A 20258-nucleotide genomic window follows, 5' to 3' on the forward strand; every position below is an offset into this window, starting at 1 on the left:
TCCTGGCACAGAACTCCTAAAATTCTTGTAATTTCCTAAGTGATAAGAGCACTAGGTGTATCTCCTGTTCTACTCAGGAAACTCTAGGTAGGTTCTTGGATGGCTCCTGGCTGGGAGCTGGTCACCAGAAAGATCAAGCCATGATCAGAAGCCTGCAATTTTCAGCCCCGTCCCCTGTCCTCCAGAGAGGGGAGAGGCGCTGGAAATGGAGTTAATAACTGATCATGCCTACAAGAGAAGAAGCCTCCACAAAATCCCAAGAGTAGGGGGTTCAGAGAGCTTAAAGGTGGGTGAACACACCCACACAGGGAGGGCGAGGTAGCCCAGCTCCACAGGGACAGAAGCTCCTGAACTCAGGACTCTCCCAGACCTCGCCTTATATGTCTCAGCTGGCTGATCATCTGTATTTGTTATTATATCCTTTAATAAACTGGTAAATGTAAGTAAATGCTGCCCTCAGTTTTGTAAGCCACTCTAGCAAATCAGTCAAACCCAAGGAGCGAGGTCTTTGGAACCTTCTATCTATAGCTGGTTGGTCAGAAGCACAGGTGATGGTAACCCAGGCTTGTGACTGACACGTGCAAGGCGAGGGCAGGGTGTAGTCTTCTGGGACTACTGAGACCAGAGGCCCTGAACCTGTGGGACCTAACATTATCTCCAGGTAGAAAGTGTTAAAAATTCAGTTAAAATTGTAGGACACCCAGCTGGTGTTGCAGAGGATTGCCTGTTGAAGGGAAACATCTCCACACATTGGGTGACCAGAGTGACAGAAGTGAAGTGTTCTGAGTAATAAAGGAGACACACAGGAAAAAAAACACACATAATAGGAAAGAACTGGGTTTTTCCCAACACAGGGGGAAAACTAGGTTCTTTCCCTTTACAACCTCAAACAAGATAAACCCAAAGAAATCTATCTCCAGACATATCAGAAACTAACTGTTGAAAATCAAAGACAAAGAAAAACCTTGAAAGCAGCCAGAGAAAAATAACACATTACTTACAGGAAAGTGGTTCTCAACTGGGGATTATGTTGTCCCCAAGAGGATATTTGACAATGTCTGTTGACATTGTTGATGATCACAACTTGGGGAGGCAGGGAGCTGCTGGTATCTAGTAGGTAGAGACTAAGGATGCTAATAATGAGCCTACAAAACCCAAGTATGTGCTGCCTTTAAGAAACTCATTCAGGGCTTCCCTGGTGGTGCAGTGGTTGGGGGTCTGCCTGCCAGTGCAGGGGATGCAGGTTCGAGCCCTGGTCTGGGGGGATCCCGCATGCCGCGGAGCAGCTGGGCCCGTGAGCCACAATTGCTGAGCCTGCGCGTCTGGAGCCTGTGCTCCGCAGCAGGGGAGCCCGCGGTGGTGAGAGGCCCGCGCACCGCGATGAGGAGTGGCCCCCGCTTGCCGCAACTGGAGAGAGCCCTCGCACAGAAACGAAGACCCAATACAGCCATAAATAAATAAATTAATTAATTTTTTTAAAAATTTGGAAAAAAAAAAAAAGAAACTCATTCAAACTATAATGTTACAAATAACCTCAAGGTAAAAAAATGATGTAATAAGATATCATGCAAACACTAATGAAAAGAAAGCTGAAGTGGTATTTAATCTCAAAGTAGACTTCAGAGCAAAGAAAGCTAACAGTGATAAAGAAGGACATTACATCATAGCAATCCTAAGTGTATATAGACCTAACAACAGAGTTTCAAAATACATGAAACAAAAACTAACAGAACTGAAAAGAGAAATAGACAAATCTATGATTATACTGAGAGATTTCAATACCCCACTCTCAGGAGTGGATGGAACAAGACACCAAAAATCACCAAGTATACAGAAGAACTGAACAGTATCAACCAACTGGACAAACACGCTACCCAACATGAAACATTTCCCAAGATATACTGTATCTGTCTAAAACAAAGATATAAAACAAGTAACAACAGATTTTAAGGAAATATAAACATATAAGGTATGTTTACCAACCATAATGGAATTAAACTAGAAGTTAATAACAAAAAGATAACTAGAAAATCTCCAATTATTTGGAAATTTAAACTACATAGTCCAAAAAAAAAAAAAAATCCACAGGTCAAAGAGGAAGTCTCAAGGGAAATTAGAAAATATTTTGAACTGAACAAAAAATTTAAAAAATATACCAAGATTTATGGGATTAAGTGCCTTAAAGGGAAATTCATAGCATCATATGTTTACATTAGAAAAAAAAGATGTTGTGGTCATCCATGTACAATGCTTGGTGTCAGTCTATTTATCTCTTGTAAAAATTAAAAAAAATAAAAATAAATAAAAATAAAAAGAGGCATTTGGAGCCTGTGTGAAGACAAAAAAAAAAAAGAAAAAAAAGAAAGGTCTCCTATTAATAACCCAAGCTTCCACCTTAAAAAACTAGCAAAAGGAAGCACAAAATAAACCCAAAACAAGCAGAATAAATAAAATACTGAAGAGCAAAATCAATGAAAAGAAAGAAAGAAGGTAAAGATCAATGAAACCAAATGCTGTTTCTTTGGAGGAAAATAAATAAATAAATAAAATGGATAAACCTCTGGCCAGACTGACAAAGATGATGAGAGAGAAAAAAAGAGAGAGAGAGAAAAAAAGAGAGCGCGAGAGAGAGCGAGAGATCACAAATTACCAATATCAGGAACAAAGGAGATAACACTATAGACCCCAAAGTCAATTAAAACATAATGAGGGAATACTGCAAAACTTTATGCACCTCTATTCAACAACTTGGATGAAATGAACCAATTTTTCAGAAACTACGAATCACCAAAACTACGCAAGATAAAATAGCCAAAAAAGCCCTGTAACTATTTTAAAAGACTGAATTTGAGCTAAAAAAAAAATAAGTCTTCTGAGGAAGAAATCTCTATGCTCAGGTGGTTTCACTGGCAAATGCTAACAAACATTTAAAGAAATAACACCTACTCAGCACAACCTCTTCCAGAACACATAAGCAAGCACTTCACAAGACAGTTTGAGGCTGTATTACCCTGATAACAAAGTCAAAGACAATACAAAAAAATAAAACTACAAACAAATATCCCTAATCAAGAGAAATACAGTAAGTCGTCAACCAAAAAGTGAGCAAGTTGAATCAAGGAATATGTTCAAAGAATAAAACGCCACAACCAAGTGGAATTTATCACAGGAATGTAAGACTGGTTCAATATTTGAAGAACAATGTAATCCACTGTAGTAACAGCCTAAAACAAATGTATGATCATATCAATTTATGCAGAAAAAGCATTTGACACAAACCAACATTTACTCATTATAAAGATGGTCAGTAAACTAGGAATATAAAGAATATCTTCAACCACATAAAGGGCATCTACAAAAACCCTACAGCTAACATTTTACTTAAAGGTCAAAGACTGGATGTTTTCTCACAAAGGGTAAGAAAAAGGCAACCATGTCTACTCTCATTCAAAGAACTCGGCAGTGTAACAAGGCAAGAAAAGGAAACAAAAGGCATATAGATTGGAAAAGAAGTGAAACTATGCCAACTTGCAATGACATGATTGTCTAAGTAGAAAATTTCACACAATCTATTAAGAAAACAAACTTTTAGGGAAATTCCCTGGCGGTCCAGGGGTTAGGACTCAGAGCTTTCACTTCCAGGGCCCGGGTTCAATCCCTGCTCAGGAAACTAAAGTCCCAAGCCTTGCAGGGCAGCCAACAAAATATAACAAAACATTTTTTTAAAAAAACTTTTAGAACTAATTAGTTTAGCATCAGTGTAAATATATTTAACACTGCTGAACAATATGCTTTAAAATGGTTAGTATGGTGAATTTTATGTGTACTTTACAGTTTAAAATAAAAAATCATTTATAACAGCAGGCCCCCCAATTTAAATACATAGGTATGAATCTCACAAAACACATGCAGGACTTGTTGACTTCCAGCAGAATTTTTAGAACCAAAAACTGGTTCTAAAATATATATGGAAAGGCAAAGTAACTAGAATAGCTATAACAATTTGAAAAAGAATAAGGTTAGAAGAATAACACTACCCAATTTTAAGACTTACTATTTAAAGCCACAGCTGCCAAGAAAGTATAGTATTGACAAAGGGATACACATATAAATCAATGGAGCAGAATAGAATCCAGAAATATTCACACAAACATGGCCAAATGATCTGTGACAAAAATGCAAAGGCAATTCAATGGAGAAAGGACAGTCTTTTCAACACACTGTGTTGGATTAACTAGACATCGATATGCAAAAAAATGTGTCTGCCTAAGCCTCACACATTATACAAAAATTAATACAAAATGCATCATAGGTCTAAACGTAAAACATAAGGCTAGGGACTTCCCTGGCGGCGCAGTGGTTAAGAATCCGCCTGCCAATGCAGGGGACACGGGTTCGAGCCCTGGTCCGGGAAGATCCCACATGCCACGGAGCAACTAAGCCCGTGCGTCACAACTACTGAGCCTGTGCTCTAGAGCCCGCAAGCCACAACTACTGAGCCCGCACGCCTAGAGCCCGTGCTCTGCAACAAGAGAAGCTACCACAATGAGAAGCCCACACACCGCAATGAAGAGTAGCCCCTTCTGGCCGCACCTAGGGAAAGCCCGCGTGCAGTAACGATGACCCAATGCAGCCAAAAATAAATAAATAAATAAATAAATTTAGATTTAAAAAAAAAAAAGGCTATAAAACTTCACAACAGGAGAAAACTTTCATAGGCTAGATTTAAGTATAGAGTTTTTAGACAACACACCAAAAGTACTATGCAAAAAGGGGGGATGGTCGAAGTAAATAAATTGGACTTCATTAAAGTTTAAAACTTTTGTTCTGATAAAGAAAATGATAAGGGAATGGGAAGAATTACTGATCAGGAGAAAATATCTGCAAATCACATAGTTGACTAAGGACTTGTATCCATGACAGATGAAGAACTCTCAAAACCCAATAATAAGAAAACAACCCAATTAAGTAGCAAAAGAGGTAACCAGACATTTCAAAGAGAATATGCAGAAGATAATTAGTATATGAAAAAATGCTCAACATCATTAGCCATTACAGAAATGTAAATAAAACCAAAATGAGATACCACTACACACCTATTAGAGTATCTAAAATAAAAAACATCAACAATACCAAATGCTGGTGATGACGCTGACCATCTGCATCACTGAAAAGTTACTGGTGGAACATATACACTACCAAACGTAAAACAGATAGCTAGTGGGAAGCAGCCGCATAGCACAGGGAGATCAGCTCGGTGCTTTGTGACCACCTAGAGGGGTGGGATAGGGAGGGTGGGAGGGAGGGAGATGAAAGAGGGAAGAGATATGGGAACATATGTATATGTATAACTGATTCACTTTGTTATACAGCAGAAACTAACACACCATTGTAAAGCAATTATACTCCAATAAAGATGTTAAAAAAAAAATTACTGGTGGGAATGTAAAAATGGTACAGCCACTTTGGAGATGAGTTTGTCAGTTTCTTATAAAGTTAAACATATTTATCATATGACATACACCAACTCTATTTGTTGGCGGGGGCAGGTGGATATGACTCCACAAGGTTATCATGGGGGTGATTTTTTTGGTGCAATAGGATTACCCTGTATCCTGACTGCGATGGCAGAACACAAATATATACATGTTAAAACTCAAAGAAATTTCTACCCCCAAAAAAGTCCATTTTCAAGCATATTTAATTCCATACTTTTTTTTATAATAAGCTAGTTGGCAGGAAGACATCAAGAACATGATAGACACCATTGTAAAGCAATTATACTCCAATAAAGATGTTTAAAAAAAAAATGATAGAGTCATAAAGAAAAACAACAAGACTAACATCTTCCTCACCCTGTAACCCAAGTCTCTATAACATACTGTCCTGTCTGAATCCTGAAGACTCCCTTTTTCTAGGATGAACAAACCAGGGGCCCCCAGTTTATCTGAATGGCATGCCACTTCCAATGGATTTCAATACTCATTTATTTTGAAGGATGTTAAGAGAGATTTCCTATCTAGTAGTTTACCTGTATCTGACAGAGTATTGTAAGCTTTCCTGACCATCAATCTTTTTTTTTTTAATAACTTTATTTATTTATCTTTGACTGCGTTGGGTCTTCGTTGCTGCGCGCGGCTTTCTCTAGTTGCGGCGAGACGGGGCTACTCTTCACTGCGGTGCACACACGTCACATTGTGGTGGCTTCTCTTGTTGCAGACCATGGGCTCTAGGCGTGTGGGCTCAGTAGTTGTGGCTCGCGGGTTCTAGAGTACAGGCTCAGTAGTTGTGGCACACGGGCTTAGTTGCTCCACGGCATGTGAGATCTTCCCCAACCAGGGCTCGAACCCGTGTCCCCTGCATTGGCAGGCGGATTCTTAACCACTGCACCACCAGGGAAGTCCCTGACCATCAATCTTAAAGCTTCTTCTTTAAAATCAGGCTTATTTCCCTCCATTTTCTTCTTGGACTCAGTAACTTATCCCTATTTTGGTTATCAAATGAGCCCTATATTCATCCCTAAAATACACTCAATCTTAGTTTCCAATCAAAGTATTTAAGTTAAATCCCCTTAAAGAGAAGGAAAAGGGTCTCAATGATGAAAACAGAGCTCCTGTGAAGAAGGTAAAAAAATAAAAGTTACCTACAAACCTATCACACCACTGTTAGTGTTTTGACTTTTGCCCTTCTGGGCTTGTCCTTTTATGTGTGTTCTTAAACGGTTTATATGAGTAAATTAAACATTCTTAATTTTTTCAGTATTTTGAAATAGTTGACTCATTTTCTCCTTCGACTGAAGTTTTCACTATTGTTTTTGTTTGTTCGTTTGTTTTTTGTTTCTTTATTTTTTTGGCCACACCGTGCAGCTTGTGGGATCTTAATTCCCTGACCAGGGATTGAACCCAGGCCACCACAGTTAAAGTGCCGAGTCCTAACCACTGGACCGCCAGGGAATTCCCTTCACTATTGTTTAAAGAAGAAACCCTCACTGTGGGGGCGGGGGGGAGAGACACAAATGTCCCATTAAATTAAAGGTTAACTCTCACACCTCATTTTGATATCCACTGAGTTTGATCCACTATTGTACACATCACAGTGTTAATAGAATAAAACTCACATTTGATTCAGTTCAACTGCTGTCTAATAGGCGTCACAAGAAGTAAAAACTTCAATGTGGGACTCGGAGTTTTGTTTTGTTTAAATGTACTTCTGTGCTTTCAAAAACAGGAAGAAAAAAAAGTTGAGGGAGAGGGAAAAGGGAAGCATATAGGAGGGCAAGAAGCACCATGCCGTTTCTCCCACACTTTGCCCTATGCATCTCTTCCATTTGGCTATTCCTGACTTGGATCCTTCATAATAAACTGGTAACAGTAGCAAGAGGTAGGAGCAAGAAGCAGAGGTAGAGAGGAGAGGGAGAGCCCAAAGTACTGTGTAGGACACAAGGGTGATTTTTAACCTTATTCCTAAATCATCTTTGATCCCACCAGAGTTTTTTTTGTTTGTTTTGGGGTGTTTCTTTTTTTCTTGGCCTCCTTTATCAACTTGTGCTACTTGGTAGTCTACTTGGTTTATAAATGCCTTCTTCTAAACCACCTGAATGCCCTTCTAGAATAAAGTGTATGATTACAATTCGACTTGTTATTCTACCACTCATTCTTCGAAAAGTTTTATGCCAAGTGATGCCAGGCACTGAGGATAAGATAAGTCTCCTGTGGCATAAGAAACACATATTTGGTCTTTGCCCCTGGTTCCTGACACAGAGCTCCTAAATTCCATAGAGTTTCCTGAATGATAGGAGTGACAGGAGTGTCTTTTATTCTGACGAGGCAACTCTCAGTGGGCCCCTAGATAGCTTCAGGATGAAGGTCTGGTCGTCAGAAAGACTAAGGCATGATTGGAGGTTTGGAACTTACATCCTCACTTCTCCACTTCTGGAGAAGAAGAGAGGGGCTGGAGACTGAGTTAATCACTAATGGCCAGTGATTTAAACGATCACACATATGTACGGAAGTCTCCAAAGAAACCTAGAAAGACTGGGTTCGGACAGCTTCTGGGCTGGTGAATATGTGGCAATGTGGGGAGAACGGGAAACGTGGAGAGAGCACGGAAGCTCCACGCCCCTTTCCCATACCTTACCCTATGCATCTCTTCCACTTGGCTGTTCCTGAGTTGTACCCTGTATAGTAAATTATAGTAGTAGTAAGTAAGGCACTTCTCCTGAGTTCTGTGAGCCATTCTAGTGAATTATCAAAGGGGAGTGGGGGCATTGTGGGACCCTCCATCCACATTTATAGTCAGCCAGGCACAAGTGTGAGAAGCCTTGGCATCCCACTGCACCTGGCACCTGAAATGAGGGCAGTCCTGCGAGACGGAACCCTTAACCTGTGGCGTCTGACACTAAATCCCATAGTTAGCCATCAGAACTGAATTGAATTGTAGGACACCTAGTTGTTGTTGGAGGGTCGGAGAAGTGGTATTGGAGAAGACACCGTGTATCTGATATCAGAAACGCTGTCAATGAAAATGACAAAGGTCCTCTCTCTCTCGATGTTCTCAATCAAGCCAACAAGGCTCTTACTTCACACTTAGGTTACCATTTTGCACAGAAAAGAACAAGGGTAAGTATTTTTAAGGCTCTTGAGAGTTTAAAACAAAGATCTATTGGATCCTGTGCAGAAAAAAGATTTAAAGTTTAAAAATGTTCTAAGTTTTTTAAAAGTCACTTTGTTTGCCTGTTCGGCCATGGAGCATTGAAGTTTGGATAACTATTACATTATCTCCCACCCCCTAGTAGTTAACTTCTTTTCCTCTCAGTCTTTATTCATGGGATCACACTTATTCCTAATCGCCAATCTAAACAGAAACAGATTGGTGCTTTGTGACTATCTAGATGGGTGGCATGGGGTGGGAGGGAGGTCCAAGAGGGAGGGGATATAGGTATACATACAGCTGATTCACTTCATTGTGCAGCAGAAACTAACACAACATTGTAAAACAATTTTACTCCAATTAAAAAAAAAAAAAAAAAAGAGGAAGAGACACAGGGATGTGTGCACACAGAGGACAGGCCATGTGAGGACACAGTGACAAGGCAGTCACCTGAAAGCCAAAGAGAAAGGCAAGAAACCAATCCTGTTGACACCTTGATCTTGGACTTCCAGACTCCAGAACTGTGAGAGAATAAGCTTCTCTTGTTTAAGTCAAAAAAAAAAAAAAAAAAGCCAGAAACAGAGATTTACCAATTATTTCTTCTTTAATCTCCCATGACTTCAAGTGAATACTGCTGAAACCAGAAACCTCTTTTTTTATGACCTTTCCTATTTACAACCATAAGTAATCTGTTTGTGGTTGTGGATAGTTTAATGTAATTCAGACAGAAAGGACCAATTGTTTTCATTTGAAGAGTTACAGGACTCATTTGCAGATTATGAAATGGAAAGAGCAATTTCACAACTTGGCACTAACACAGAATCTTAAAATTAGTGCTCAGGCACCTCTAAAGATGATTTTAAAGCTTGAGAACACACAACAGTAGCCCTCCATGGCCACCCTTCCATAGGCTGCTTGCGCCTACAGGCTGTTTTTCCGATTTACCACTGGTGAGATGCCTTAAATGGTTGACGTACGACTGACTCCTCTACAGGGTGGTGGCCATGGGTACAGGAAAGCGCACCAAAGGCAGCATGGGGTGGGGGTGGGGGGACCTTAAGGACACCGGGTGTCCTGTGGCCAGAGAGCAAATGAATGAAGGGAGGAGAATGAAGGATAACCTCAAGGCTAAGCCCATATGACCTAAGTCATATTAAATTTCACAGAGAAAGCAAAGTGATGATTCAAGAGGGAAAAAAAAAATCGGTTTTGGACAGCTTAAATTCAATGGGTATTCAAGTGAATGTTTGCTTCCAAGTAGAAAGCAAAAACAAAAACAGTAGGAACAAATGGAACTTCTAAGAGAGGAAAAACAAAGAGTGCACAGAAATGTTCACATTTAAGAATGGAGAAGCACATGTTGGGGAATAATACACAAGAGTAACCATGACTAAAACCTGCAGGGAAAGGAACTGAGGGCATAAATGCTGCCAAGAAAATGAACAACCGGGACTTCCCTGGTGGTCCAGACTCTGCACTCCCAGTGCAGGGGGCCCAGGTTCAATCCCTGGTCAGGGAACTAGAACCCGCATGCCGCAACTAAAAGACCCCGCACACAGCAACGAAGATCCCGCCTGCCACAACTAAGACGTGGCGCAGCCAATTAATTAATTGATTAATTAATATTTTTAAAAAAGAAAGAAAATGAACAACCAAGGAAATGCCAACACATGTGGTCCCAAGAGGAGCATGATCACACTGTGATCTCTAAATACCATTTCCCAAGAAAGCAGGCCTTTTGAAGAAAGGGCCGATTCCACTCCTTGAAACAGGAAATGTACACGACAAACCTGGAATTTCTTAAACCAACAATCAAGGAAGCTATCAACTACTGAGGAAGCATCAAAAGGACAGGCCTCTCAGGATAGGATAATTTCAGCATCAATAAGAATGATTCCAGGGACTTCACTGGTGGTGCCGTGGTTAAGAATCCGCCTGCCAATGCAGGGGACATGGGTTCGAGCTCTGGTCCGGGAAGATCCCACATGCCGCGGAGCAACTAAGCCCGTGCGCCACAACTACTGAAGCCCGCGAGCCTAGAGCCCGTGCTCCACAACAAGAGAAGCCACCGCAGTGAGAAGCCCACGCACTGCAACAAAGAGTAGCCCCACTTGCTGCAACTACAGAAAGCCCGTGTGCAGCAACGAAGACCCAACGTGGCCAAAAATAAATGAATAAATAATTAGTTAATTTAAAAAAGAATGATTCCAGTAATTCTGAAACCCAAGTATATTTAAACTCATGAGCTCATAGTTACACAAAAACTCACTGATTTAAAAACAAAAACAACTCATTGGTTACCCTTGTAGGATGCCAAGGCACCCAATATTTATAAGGTAGTAAATAAGTGGAAAGAATCAAGTATTTTTCCTATATCTCCTACACAAACTGTACTTCAGTAGAGTACTTCAATAGCTAGCAAGGACAAGTTCCTCTTTACAAACGCATTCCAACTAATACATGAAGAAATTGTAGAATTAGAGTATGACCATCCTGCAGCCACACGATGATGAATCTAAGCAATGATCAATGGCATTTCATAACCCAAAGACAGACATTATGTACCTCCTGATGTAAGAATACATCACCACCTATTACTTTGCCTTGTGCAAACAAACCAAAAGTGAACTTGAGTCTAATCCAAGTCCCACAAGGGTCAGAGGAACATGGTAAGTCACCACACATGGATGTAGCTCAGCAAAGTAAGAATGTGGAACATTCTGCAGAATAAACCAACTTCAACAAATACACTACATAACCCCCTCACAAAAAAAAAAAAAAAAAAAAAACGTACCTATTGATTAAATGTCTTGAAAAAGATCTTATTTGGATCCTGACTCAAATAATTTTTTTAAAAAAGATAATCAAGGAAATGATTAGATTTGATATGTGAGAGTTACTATTCATTTAATACATGAATTTTTTAAAGAGACTGTTATGGGTTGAACTGTGTCTTCCCCAAAATTCATAGGACGGAGTCTTAATTCCTAGTACCACAGCTCGACTGTATTTGGAGACAGGGTCTTTACAGAGGTAGTCAAGGTCATTAGGGTGGCCCCTAATCCAGTAGAGCTGGTGTCCTTATAAAAAAGAGAAATTTGGACACAGACACACACAGCAACAACACCACGTGAAGGGTGGATTTACACTGTCGCAAACCAAGGAACTACCCGAAGAGAGAGAGGCCTCAAACAAATCCTTCTCTCACAGCCCTCAGCAGGAACCAAATGTGCTGACATCTTGATATCAGACTTCTAGCCTCCAGAACTGTGAGATAAAGTTTGTTGTTTAAGCCACCCAGTTTGTGGTGTTTTGTTCAGCAGCCCTAGCAAACTAATTTGGAGACATTTAACTTTTAGAGATGCATTCAGTATTTACTGAATTAAGTGATGTGATGTCTAGGATGTATTTTATGTACAACAGTCTGGGAAAGGATGAAGAGGTTAGAGTTATTAAAAAAAAAAGAGACTGGCTATATATTGATAATGGTTGAAACTGAGTGTCGTTATATTAGCCTTTCTTTTTGTTTATGTTTGATATTTTTCATAATAAAAAGCTTAAATAAAGGGCATGGAGATCTTTGAGGTGACCATCCCAGAAGAACTATGAAGCACAGGACACAAGTCCAGGCATTGAGTGCAAGGGCGTGGTAAACACGGGGAGAGAGCAGATTAGGACCAGAAATGCGTGCCTCGTACAACCACTCATCTAGGGGTCACAGGGAAACACTGGTATTCCCCAAACACCTTACACCAGCTCATCTCTCACGAGGCAAAGCCTGGCCTGGCCCATCCCAGAGCGACGATGCATGAAGAACTCTACCGTCCTCGGTTCTCTAAATGGAACAGTTAACCAATAACTTCCCCAAATAATCTGTCCAAGCCCATTCATCACTCATAACCACATATTTCCTCCAGACATAGGGAGGATCCAGTTTCTACTGGGTTCACTGTCCAGCCTTCAGGGGCTTGGTGAAAGCAAATAAATGATGATAATTTTAAGAAATAGAAACTTACCTTTCAGGGGAAGTGTTCTGTTTGAGTAACCTGATTAAGAGCAGAAACTCTACCACTTTCCAGCTGCATGACCCTGGGCAAGTTACTTCACCTCTCTGACCTCAGCTGCCTCATCTGTAAAATGGGGACATGGGACTGTGGTGAAGATTAAAACAAGTTAATTCAGCACCCGGCACATTAGTGCTCAGTAAGAGTCAGCTATTTATTGGCCAGTGCTCAGAGTCAGGCCATGGAGAAGAAAGATCACCTATCAGCGTCAACGGTCTCATACTTGTTGTATAAGTTCCTTCAAAATTACTTGATAGGGCTTCCCTGGTGGCGCAGTGGTTGAGAATCTGCCTGCCAATTCAGGGGACATGGGTTCGAGCCCTGGTATGGGAAGATCCCACATGCCGCAGAGCAACTAGGCCCGTGAGCCACAACTACTGAGCCTGCGCATCTGGAGCCTGTGCTCCGCCAACAAGAGAGGCCGCGACAGGGAAAGGCCCGCGCACCGCGATGAAGAGTGGCCCCCCGCTCGCCACAACTAGGGAAAGCCCTCGCACAGAAACGAAGACCCAACACAGCCAAAAATAAATAAATAAATCTATTAAAAAAAAAATTTACTTGATCGAGATCAACTACTTCTAACAACTGTTCATACTCAAATTCACTGAAGCCATGGTGATTTTCAAACCAGTCCAACAAAACCTCTTCTTTCGGATTCCTGGACCCAATTCCAAAGTGTGGAGGGGGGCAGTTCCCACACCACCAATAAACAACTCTCAGATACTAGATGCGCGTCCTACAATTCAACTGATTTCTGACACTATCTACCTGGAGATAGAATCTGATTCCACAGGTTAAGGGTTCAGTCCTGTAAGACTGCCCTCCATCCTTCAGAAGCCAATTGCAAGCCCAGGTTGTCACTTGTACTTCAGACCAAACAACTATAGACAGGAGGTTCCAACAACCCCTCCTTGGGTTTGATTAATTTCCTAGAGCAGCTCAAAGAGCTCACAGAAACATTTTACTTACTGGATCACCAGGATATAGTTTAGGAACAGCCGGATGGAAGAGGTGCCTAGGGCAAGGTGTGAGGGAAGGGTGTGCAGCTTCCATGCTCTCTCCAGCGCACCATTCAAATCCCCACACTTCACCACTTTCCCCACATGTTCACCAACTAGGAAGCTCTCTGAACCCAGTCCTTTGGGGTTTTTATGAGGCTTCATTACATAGGTACGACTGATTAATCATTCGCATTGGCAACTAATTCAACCTCCAGCCCCCTCTCCCCTCCCCGGAGGTGGAGGTGGGTGACAGCATACTGTGACTCAAAGTTCTAACCCTCTAATCACATGGTCAGTGGCTCTCACCCTTAAGTGGTTTCCAAAAGTCGTATCATTAACGTAACAAAAGACACCTTCATCACTCTCACCACTTACGAAATTCCAAGGGTTTTAAGGAGCTCTGGGTCAGAAGCGGACCAAGAGCAAATATATATTTTTATTATAAACCACAATATCACACCTGCACCCAAGGGATTCCCCGGGGGCCAAAGAGGGAACCAGCAGGCAAGGTTCTGTGCCACCTTTGAATAACTCTAACTTTATCTATATTCACATACCAGGTTTCTGCCATACCATCTCCTCCGAAGAAAAGAGAGAACTTTGAAAATCACCAACCCAGAACAGTGTTTATCTGCTACTACATTACAACTCCAAAATGTCTGCTGCAAAAGGCAACCTTTAAGGGACTTCCCTGGTGACGCAGTGGTTAAGAATCCGCCTGCCAATGCAGGGGACACGGGTTCGAGCCCTGGTCCGAGAAGATCCCATGCGCCGCGGAGCAACTAAGCCCATGTGCCACAACTACTGAGCCCGCGTGCCTAGAGCCCGTGCTCTGCAACAAGAGAAGCCACCGAAATGAGAAGCTCGTGCACCACAACGAAAAGTAGCCCCTGCTCGCCACAATTAGAGAAAGCCCACTCTCAGCAGCGAAGACCCAATGCAGCCAAAAATAAATAAATGAAATTAAATTTAAAAAAAAATAAGTACCAGCCTCATCTCACAAGGTGTCCTATTACGGTGTATTTTTCATTACAGTCTGAAACACAGGCATCTCTCTAAAGCTTTAGCCCTTCTGCCAGAGAGTGGATGTGACTCGCTTGAGTGTAATTTACAGGGAAGTTCAGCCTCATCCCACTACATCTTACCACTCATGCCACACTCCCCACCCCCAAACTTCAGAGAAAAAACTTCATCGTGAAAGAAGCCAAGGCTTTCTAACATTCCTTATGCCCTAGAAGTCAACTTTCTCCAAACTGGTTTCTAGGGGGTGGGTTCAAACTAACAAGCCAAAGTGTTTCAATAAAGAAAGTGTTCTGTTAGGGCAATCCTATGGCCCAACAGAAAAAGCCCTTTAAGATTTCCTACAAGATGTACTTACTTCCAAAAATTGCCTCAAGCTTACACAGAACAACCAAAAAGAACTTTGAAAGAGAAATCATTAAGATAACTCTGCTGAGAAAAAAAAGCAAAGAATATTTTACATTGCGATGTTCAACTTGTAGTTTTGGGCTTTCATTTTCAGCATACTGGTTACTTGCTTTCCATGTCAAGAACCAGAGACCAACCCCCTGGTATGTCAGAAGCCTGGATGCAATTTGAGGATGCTTTAGTTATGAAGAGCCCCCCTTTACTCCCCTATGTTGAGGCCAGGAGACAGCTTCCACTTCCTTTACTCAATCACACCAGACAACACATGTGGCAGAAAAATGGATCTTACAGTGTGGAAACCTCTTCAGAGTTTCTTCCCAAGATATTCATCTTCTCACCTCAATTAAGTCCAGGAAAAATCTGATATCCAGGCCAACATACATTCTGCATTTTCCAGCAAGTTGTAATTTTAAATTATGCATTCCCCATAAGTATTTGTCAGATCATATATTCAAAACTTTGCCTCAGAAAATACAGTCACTCCAGGCATGGGCAGTCAGGGCTTTATGATGCAAACCACTAACTCAGTAGCTCAGTCTGTTTTGCCAGACACTAACCTCTGTGGAAGCATCATTCTACTTTCAATACCTGACCCCCAAACGAGAACCTAACTTGCCCTTTACTCTAGACCCTTCATTTACATAATTAATGGGTGTTACATTTCCCTTCCGGGAGGGTATTCACTTTTAACATTCTATGAGTACTAATAACTTTGATTGGAGAGCAGTATTAAGATGATGAGATTAGGAAAAACTCTCTTTGAGAAGTCCTTTCCTAAGGCCTTGGCAATTTATTTTTTAAATGAAGAAAGACACCCCTTAAATTCAGAAAATGGGGCCAATTTAAGACACTGAGTAAGGCAAAAGAAAAAGGATTCTTCTCAAAGGTGTTTAAAGTCAAGTGTTCTGGGGCTCTATCCCTTCCTCACCTCTTTGTCGTTTGCCCAGGGTGTTCCCTCAAACCCTTATCACACACGTTTACATCCCTTAGGGCATCTGAGGATCCAGATCTGTCCAACATCAGGACTATTTGTAGAGGAGCCCTTCCAGTTCTGGTCACACCACAGATCTATTCTTCAAGTACCTCAGGCAAGAGGGTTGGAGGGGGAGAAGGAACAGTTTCTTCTATTTCCCTTCTACATTCCACCTATTTGGGGGAAAAAACAAACCTACCTAATTCTCCAGCAGCAGGTCCTTCCAAAAGTTAGTTTCCCCATATCTTTATCTGCCAAAACACTTAAGCAGTGAAACATTTAGCCAGTCCAGAACACTTGAGTGCACTTTACCATCAACCAAAACTAATTGACTAGAAATCATTTAAGCCCCACATGACACACAAAGCATGCATGATGTGGTATTCCAAGAACTTGAGAGGAATCCCCGTGTGTCATTCAGCAGGATCTAGTGGTAAAAAGGTAATGTAAATAAGAAATAGAAACATAAAATAAAGTATCACAGTGGTATAAAGATAATCAACAATCCAGTTACAGACCTTATAAAACGCCTCATAGCACTGTTATCTCATGGTGTTTCTGCCATGGTCCCAGATTCTGTCATTTCTTTGATGACCTCACAGAAAATGGCTTAGAAGAGGGCTGGCAGAACAGGGGAGGAATTTTCACTTCTGGGATAGAACTTCGACTGGAAATTAAGCTCTCAGTGCCAAATACACCTTCCAACTCCGCGATGCTGGGGCTGGGACTCTGCCCTATTATCGCACCTTTGCCAGCTGTTCCCTGGTGGTTTCTGCTGACAGAATGCACAAGAGGGGGACTGGAGAGCAGGAGCGGAGATGACACATGTTCCTTCCCATTTATCAGCTGTTCCTATCAGCGTCATCCTAACAGCCATGGGTTTCGGACTCTAGCTGCTCTGGGCATTCCCAGAACCAGCTTCATCACTTCCCTTCTTCCCCCATCCCAGGCACCAGCCACAGCCAGGAAGCATCCGTTGCTCACTCTCAGCTACTCAGAGCCCTCCCTTCAAGCTTCTAGGATCTGATAACCTCACCCTGTTCCCTTGACCCCATTCCTCCCCACTCAGCCTCAGGGTGGGAGCTGCTATAGTCACTATCTGTGGATTCCGTCTTTGCTGATTCAGCCCTCTAGCACCTGTGTAGTTCTCCACATTTAAATTCCCCCTAGTATAATACCTGTTTTTTTGTGTGTGCTATAGGCTGCATCTGAGTTAAGCACAAGAACTTTAAGTTGGGAGGAAAAGAATTTGTTGTTCATATCATAGCTAAAATGTAGGGTGCACGTATATGTACCAAGCATTTTTTAAGGGTTTGCGCATGCATAATCCTACTAAAGCCCATAGCAACCCAAGCAAGTGGCTATTATCATCCCCATGTTAGAAAGGAGGAAAATGAGGCTTCAAGAATTTTAAAAACTTGTTCAGAGATCACATATCTAGTAAGCAGTGGAGCTGGGATGTAATTCCAAGTCTGACACCAAAAGCCTCCTGCAAAAAACTCTAAGGCTTTTCTAGATACTCCATGCTGCTCCTAAGGACTGTTTACATAGTTCACAAATAACTTAGTGCAGGTGTATGCTTGCTTTTTTGTTATTCTCATAGGTCTTATTCTGTAACAGTCCCCTTCCCTTTTAATATGCCATCACTTTACTAAACAATGTCATTTGTCCTGTGGAATGTCCCATACTCTGGAATTGGCTAGGTGTTTCTTCATGGCATCATTTCATTTGTGCCTCTACCTTCTATTCTTCTTATAAACTCAAAGTCAGATTGAAATTGAATCCAGTCAAACCTATTTTTTTTGACAAGAATATTTCATCTATGTTGCTATGTATTTCCTATTGCGTCAAATCAGGAGGCACGTAATGTCTGGTCAGTACATTTTCAGTGATTCTAAGATTAATTAGTGGATTCAAAGTCTAATTTTTCCATTATAAAGGGAGTCCAGACATATAATTGCAAAATTATCACCTTCTGTAAGGCTTTGGCATGAGACAACCAGCAGGCTCAGTGTATACAAATAAAATGTTACACAAAGTGACTCCTCAAAAAGGAAATAACAGATGGTGGTCATTCAAGTCTTCAAGGAAAGGAAATATCCAAATAGTAACAAGCCCTCAATAGTTTTTGTTAATCAGTATTTCAAACCATCCTTTAAATTGTAAAGGGGTCAAAGGTCAAGAGTTTCAAAGTCTAGTTCCACGCTTCTTTAAATTCAGTATCTGTTCTTGCTTAATTCTTTGAACCCTGTGGGCCCATATTTGCCCATTTGAAAATGGAGATAATGTCACCAACTTCACCTTACCTCAAAGGACTATGGGGGAGGGTAAAATGAAATTTAAAAAAAAAATTAGATGTGGCAAATAAAGACTTACTCTCATAGATTAAATTTTACCCAGAATAAGGAAGAATGCAATAAACTAAAATCTTGAGAAGCCACCAAAACTAGAATCAACAATGCTCAAGAAGCCACTGCAATCTAAATTTGAAGAGATACTATGAATGAATTATAAGGAAACTACCACTTGCCTATAGCTGATATGCTAGTACACTAATAATTCACTTACTTAAAATTGGCTGCCACCATTTGACTCTTTCATTGAAAGCTACATTACACTAGATACAGTTCCCAAATAGAAAATCATATTTAATATAGCCCATGTTAAAATGAAGGGATTAATTAACATGCACACGCTACTATAAATAAATAACAAGGACCTACTGTAGAGCACAGGGAATTATATTCAATATCTTGTAATAACCCATAATGGAATAGAATCTGAAAAAGAATATATGTATATATTGGGTTGGCCAAAAAATTCATTCAGGTTTTCTCCTAAGAGGTTATGGAAAAACCAGAATGAACTTTTTGGCCAACCCAATATATATGTGTATATATATGTATATAAAATTGAATCACTTTGCTGTACACCTGAAACTAACACAACATTGTAAATCAACTATACTCCAATTAAAAATAAATAAATAAATAAAAAAGGGGATTAAACCAGTAATCTTGATACCATGACACTTGATTCAGGGACTCATCCTCCAAGATACTGAATTTCCTAAACAAATGTGAAACTAAAACAAGAAAATGCATTGTTTAATCTAATGTCACTGTTTCTATCTACAAAAGTATACCTTTTATACATTATATAACTTGAAAAATATTCAACATAGACCAAAGAACCAAGTCCTGCAAAGATTAAATTCAATAACATTGTTCTGAAAATAAATGTGCTGTAAAATATTCTGAGCATAAGTGATTTGTTACCAACTGGGACCTTGGAGAATCAGACCTCAGGACAGCTTTCCTAAACTCACCACCAAAGAAACCTTTTAACCTTTCTTTGCATTTTGATGAAGGTTCTGGTTTAGTGACTCTTCAAATGTCATTTCAGAACACTAATGTGAAACACACAAAGCTAGTTACTCTTGATTTTTATATTAAAAATACATAAAAGCTGAGCAGTTTTCCCTGCATCACCTTCTCCAAACTAGCTTTTAAGAATTTTCAGGTCCATCATCTGGAAGAGTCAACAGACATTTCCTTTTATCTTTTCAACTACTGGGGTCTCAAATTCTCACCATGACATCATCAACATGGTTTGGAAATTGCTGACACAGGCTATTCAATTGTGCTAAAAGGTTTGTGTTTAAATACAATTACTACAGTGCCACCATGTGAGCAAAAGAAAGCATAGTAACATTTTAAAATAAAGCATAAATAGCAGTATTTACTCTCTAAAAAATTGCCAAGGAGGGAACTTCATATTTAAATACAATTAGCAAAACTCATCAGAAAGATCTCAAACAAGATTCTGTGGGATGTGATTGAATGAGCAAGTTTACCCAGTTACCCCAGAACTTATTTCAACTTTAAGTATCTCAAAGAGCAGATTGTTTTCAAAGATATAGTATACTCTTACAAAGAAAAGCCCAATGCAAGACACAGACCATAAAAGAGAAGAACCATGCATGTTCTAGCACATCCAAGAGCTGGAAGGAGAAAAACCTTCGGAAAAACTACCAATAGGCTTAGATACTAAAATCTTAGTTTTAAATATAGAAATTCTTACCTCCCACTGTAAATGAGGCGGGATATTTCGTATCTGAAGTTTCCGAATCCTGCAGAAGAA

The 20258-nt window shown here is 40.5% G+C and overlaps 1 protein-coding gene across 1 annotated transcript in view; it reads right to left on the minus strand.

Moving 5' to 3' along the window:
* IGF2BP3 (insulin like growth factor 2 mRNA binding protein 3) overlaps positions 1-20258 on the minus strand; it is a 148698-nt gene that overhangs the window by 85123 nt on the left and 43317 nt on the right. The window contains exon 3 of the mRNA XM_036863772.1: positions 20199-20247. Coding sequence (XP_036719667.1) covers positions 20199-20247 — 49 coding nt within the window. The remainder of the gene's footprint in view (positions 1-20198; positions 20248-20258) is intronic.

Source organism: Balaenoptera musculus, chromosome 9 (assembly GCF_009873245.2).
Source record: "Balaenoptera musculus isolate JJ_BM4_2016_0621 chromosome 9, mBalMus1.pri.v3, whole genome shotgun sequence".
In the NCBI taxonomy this organism is placed as follows: Eukaryota; Metazoa; Chordata; class Mammalia; order Artiodactyla; family Balaenopteridae; genus Balaenoptera; species Balaenoptera musculus.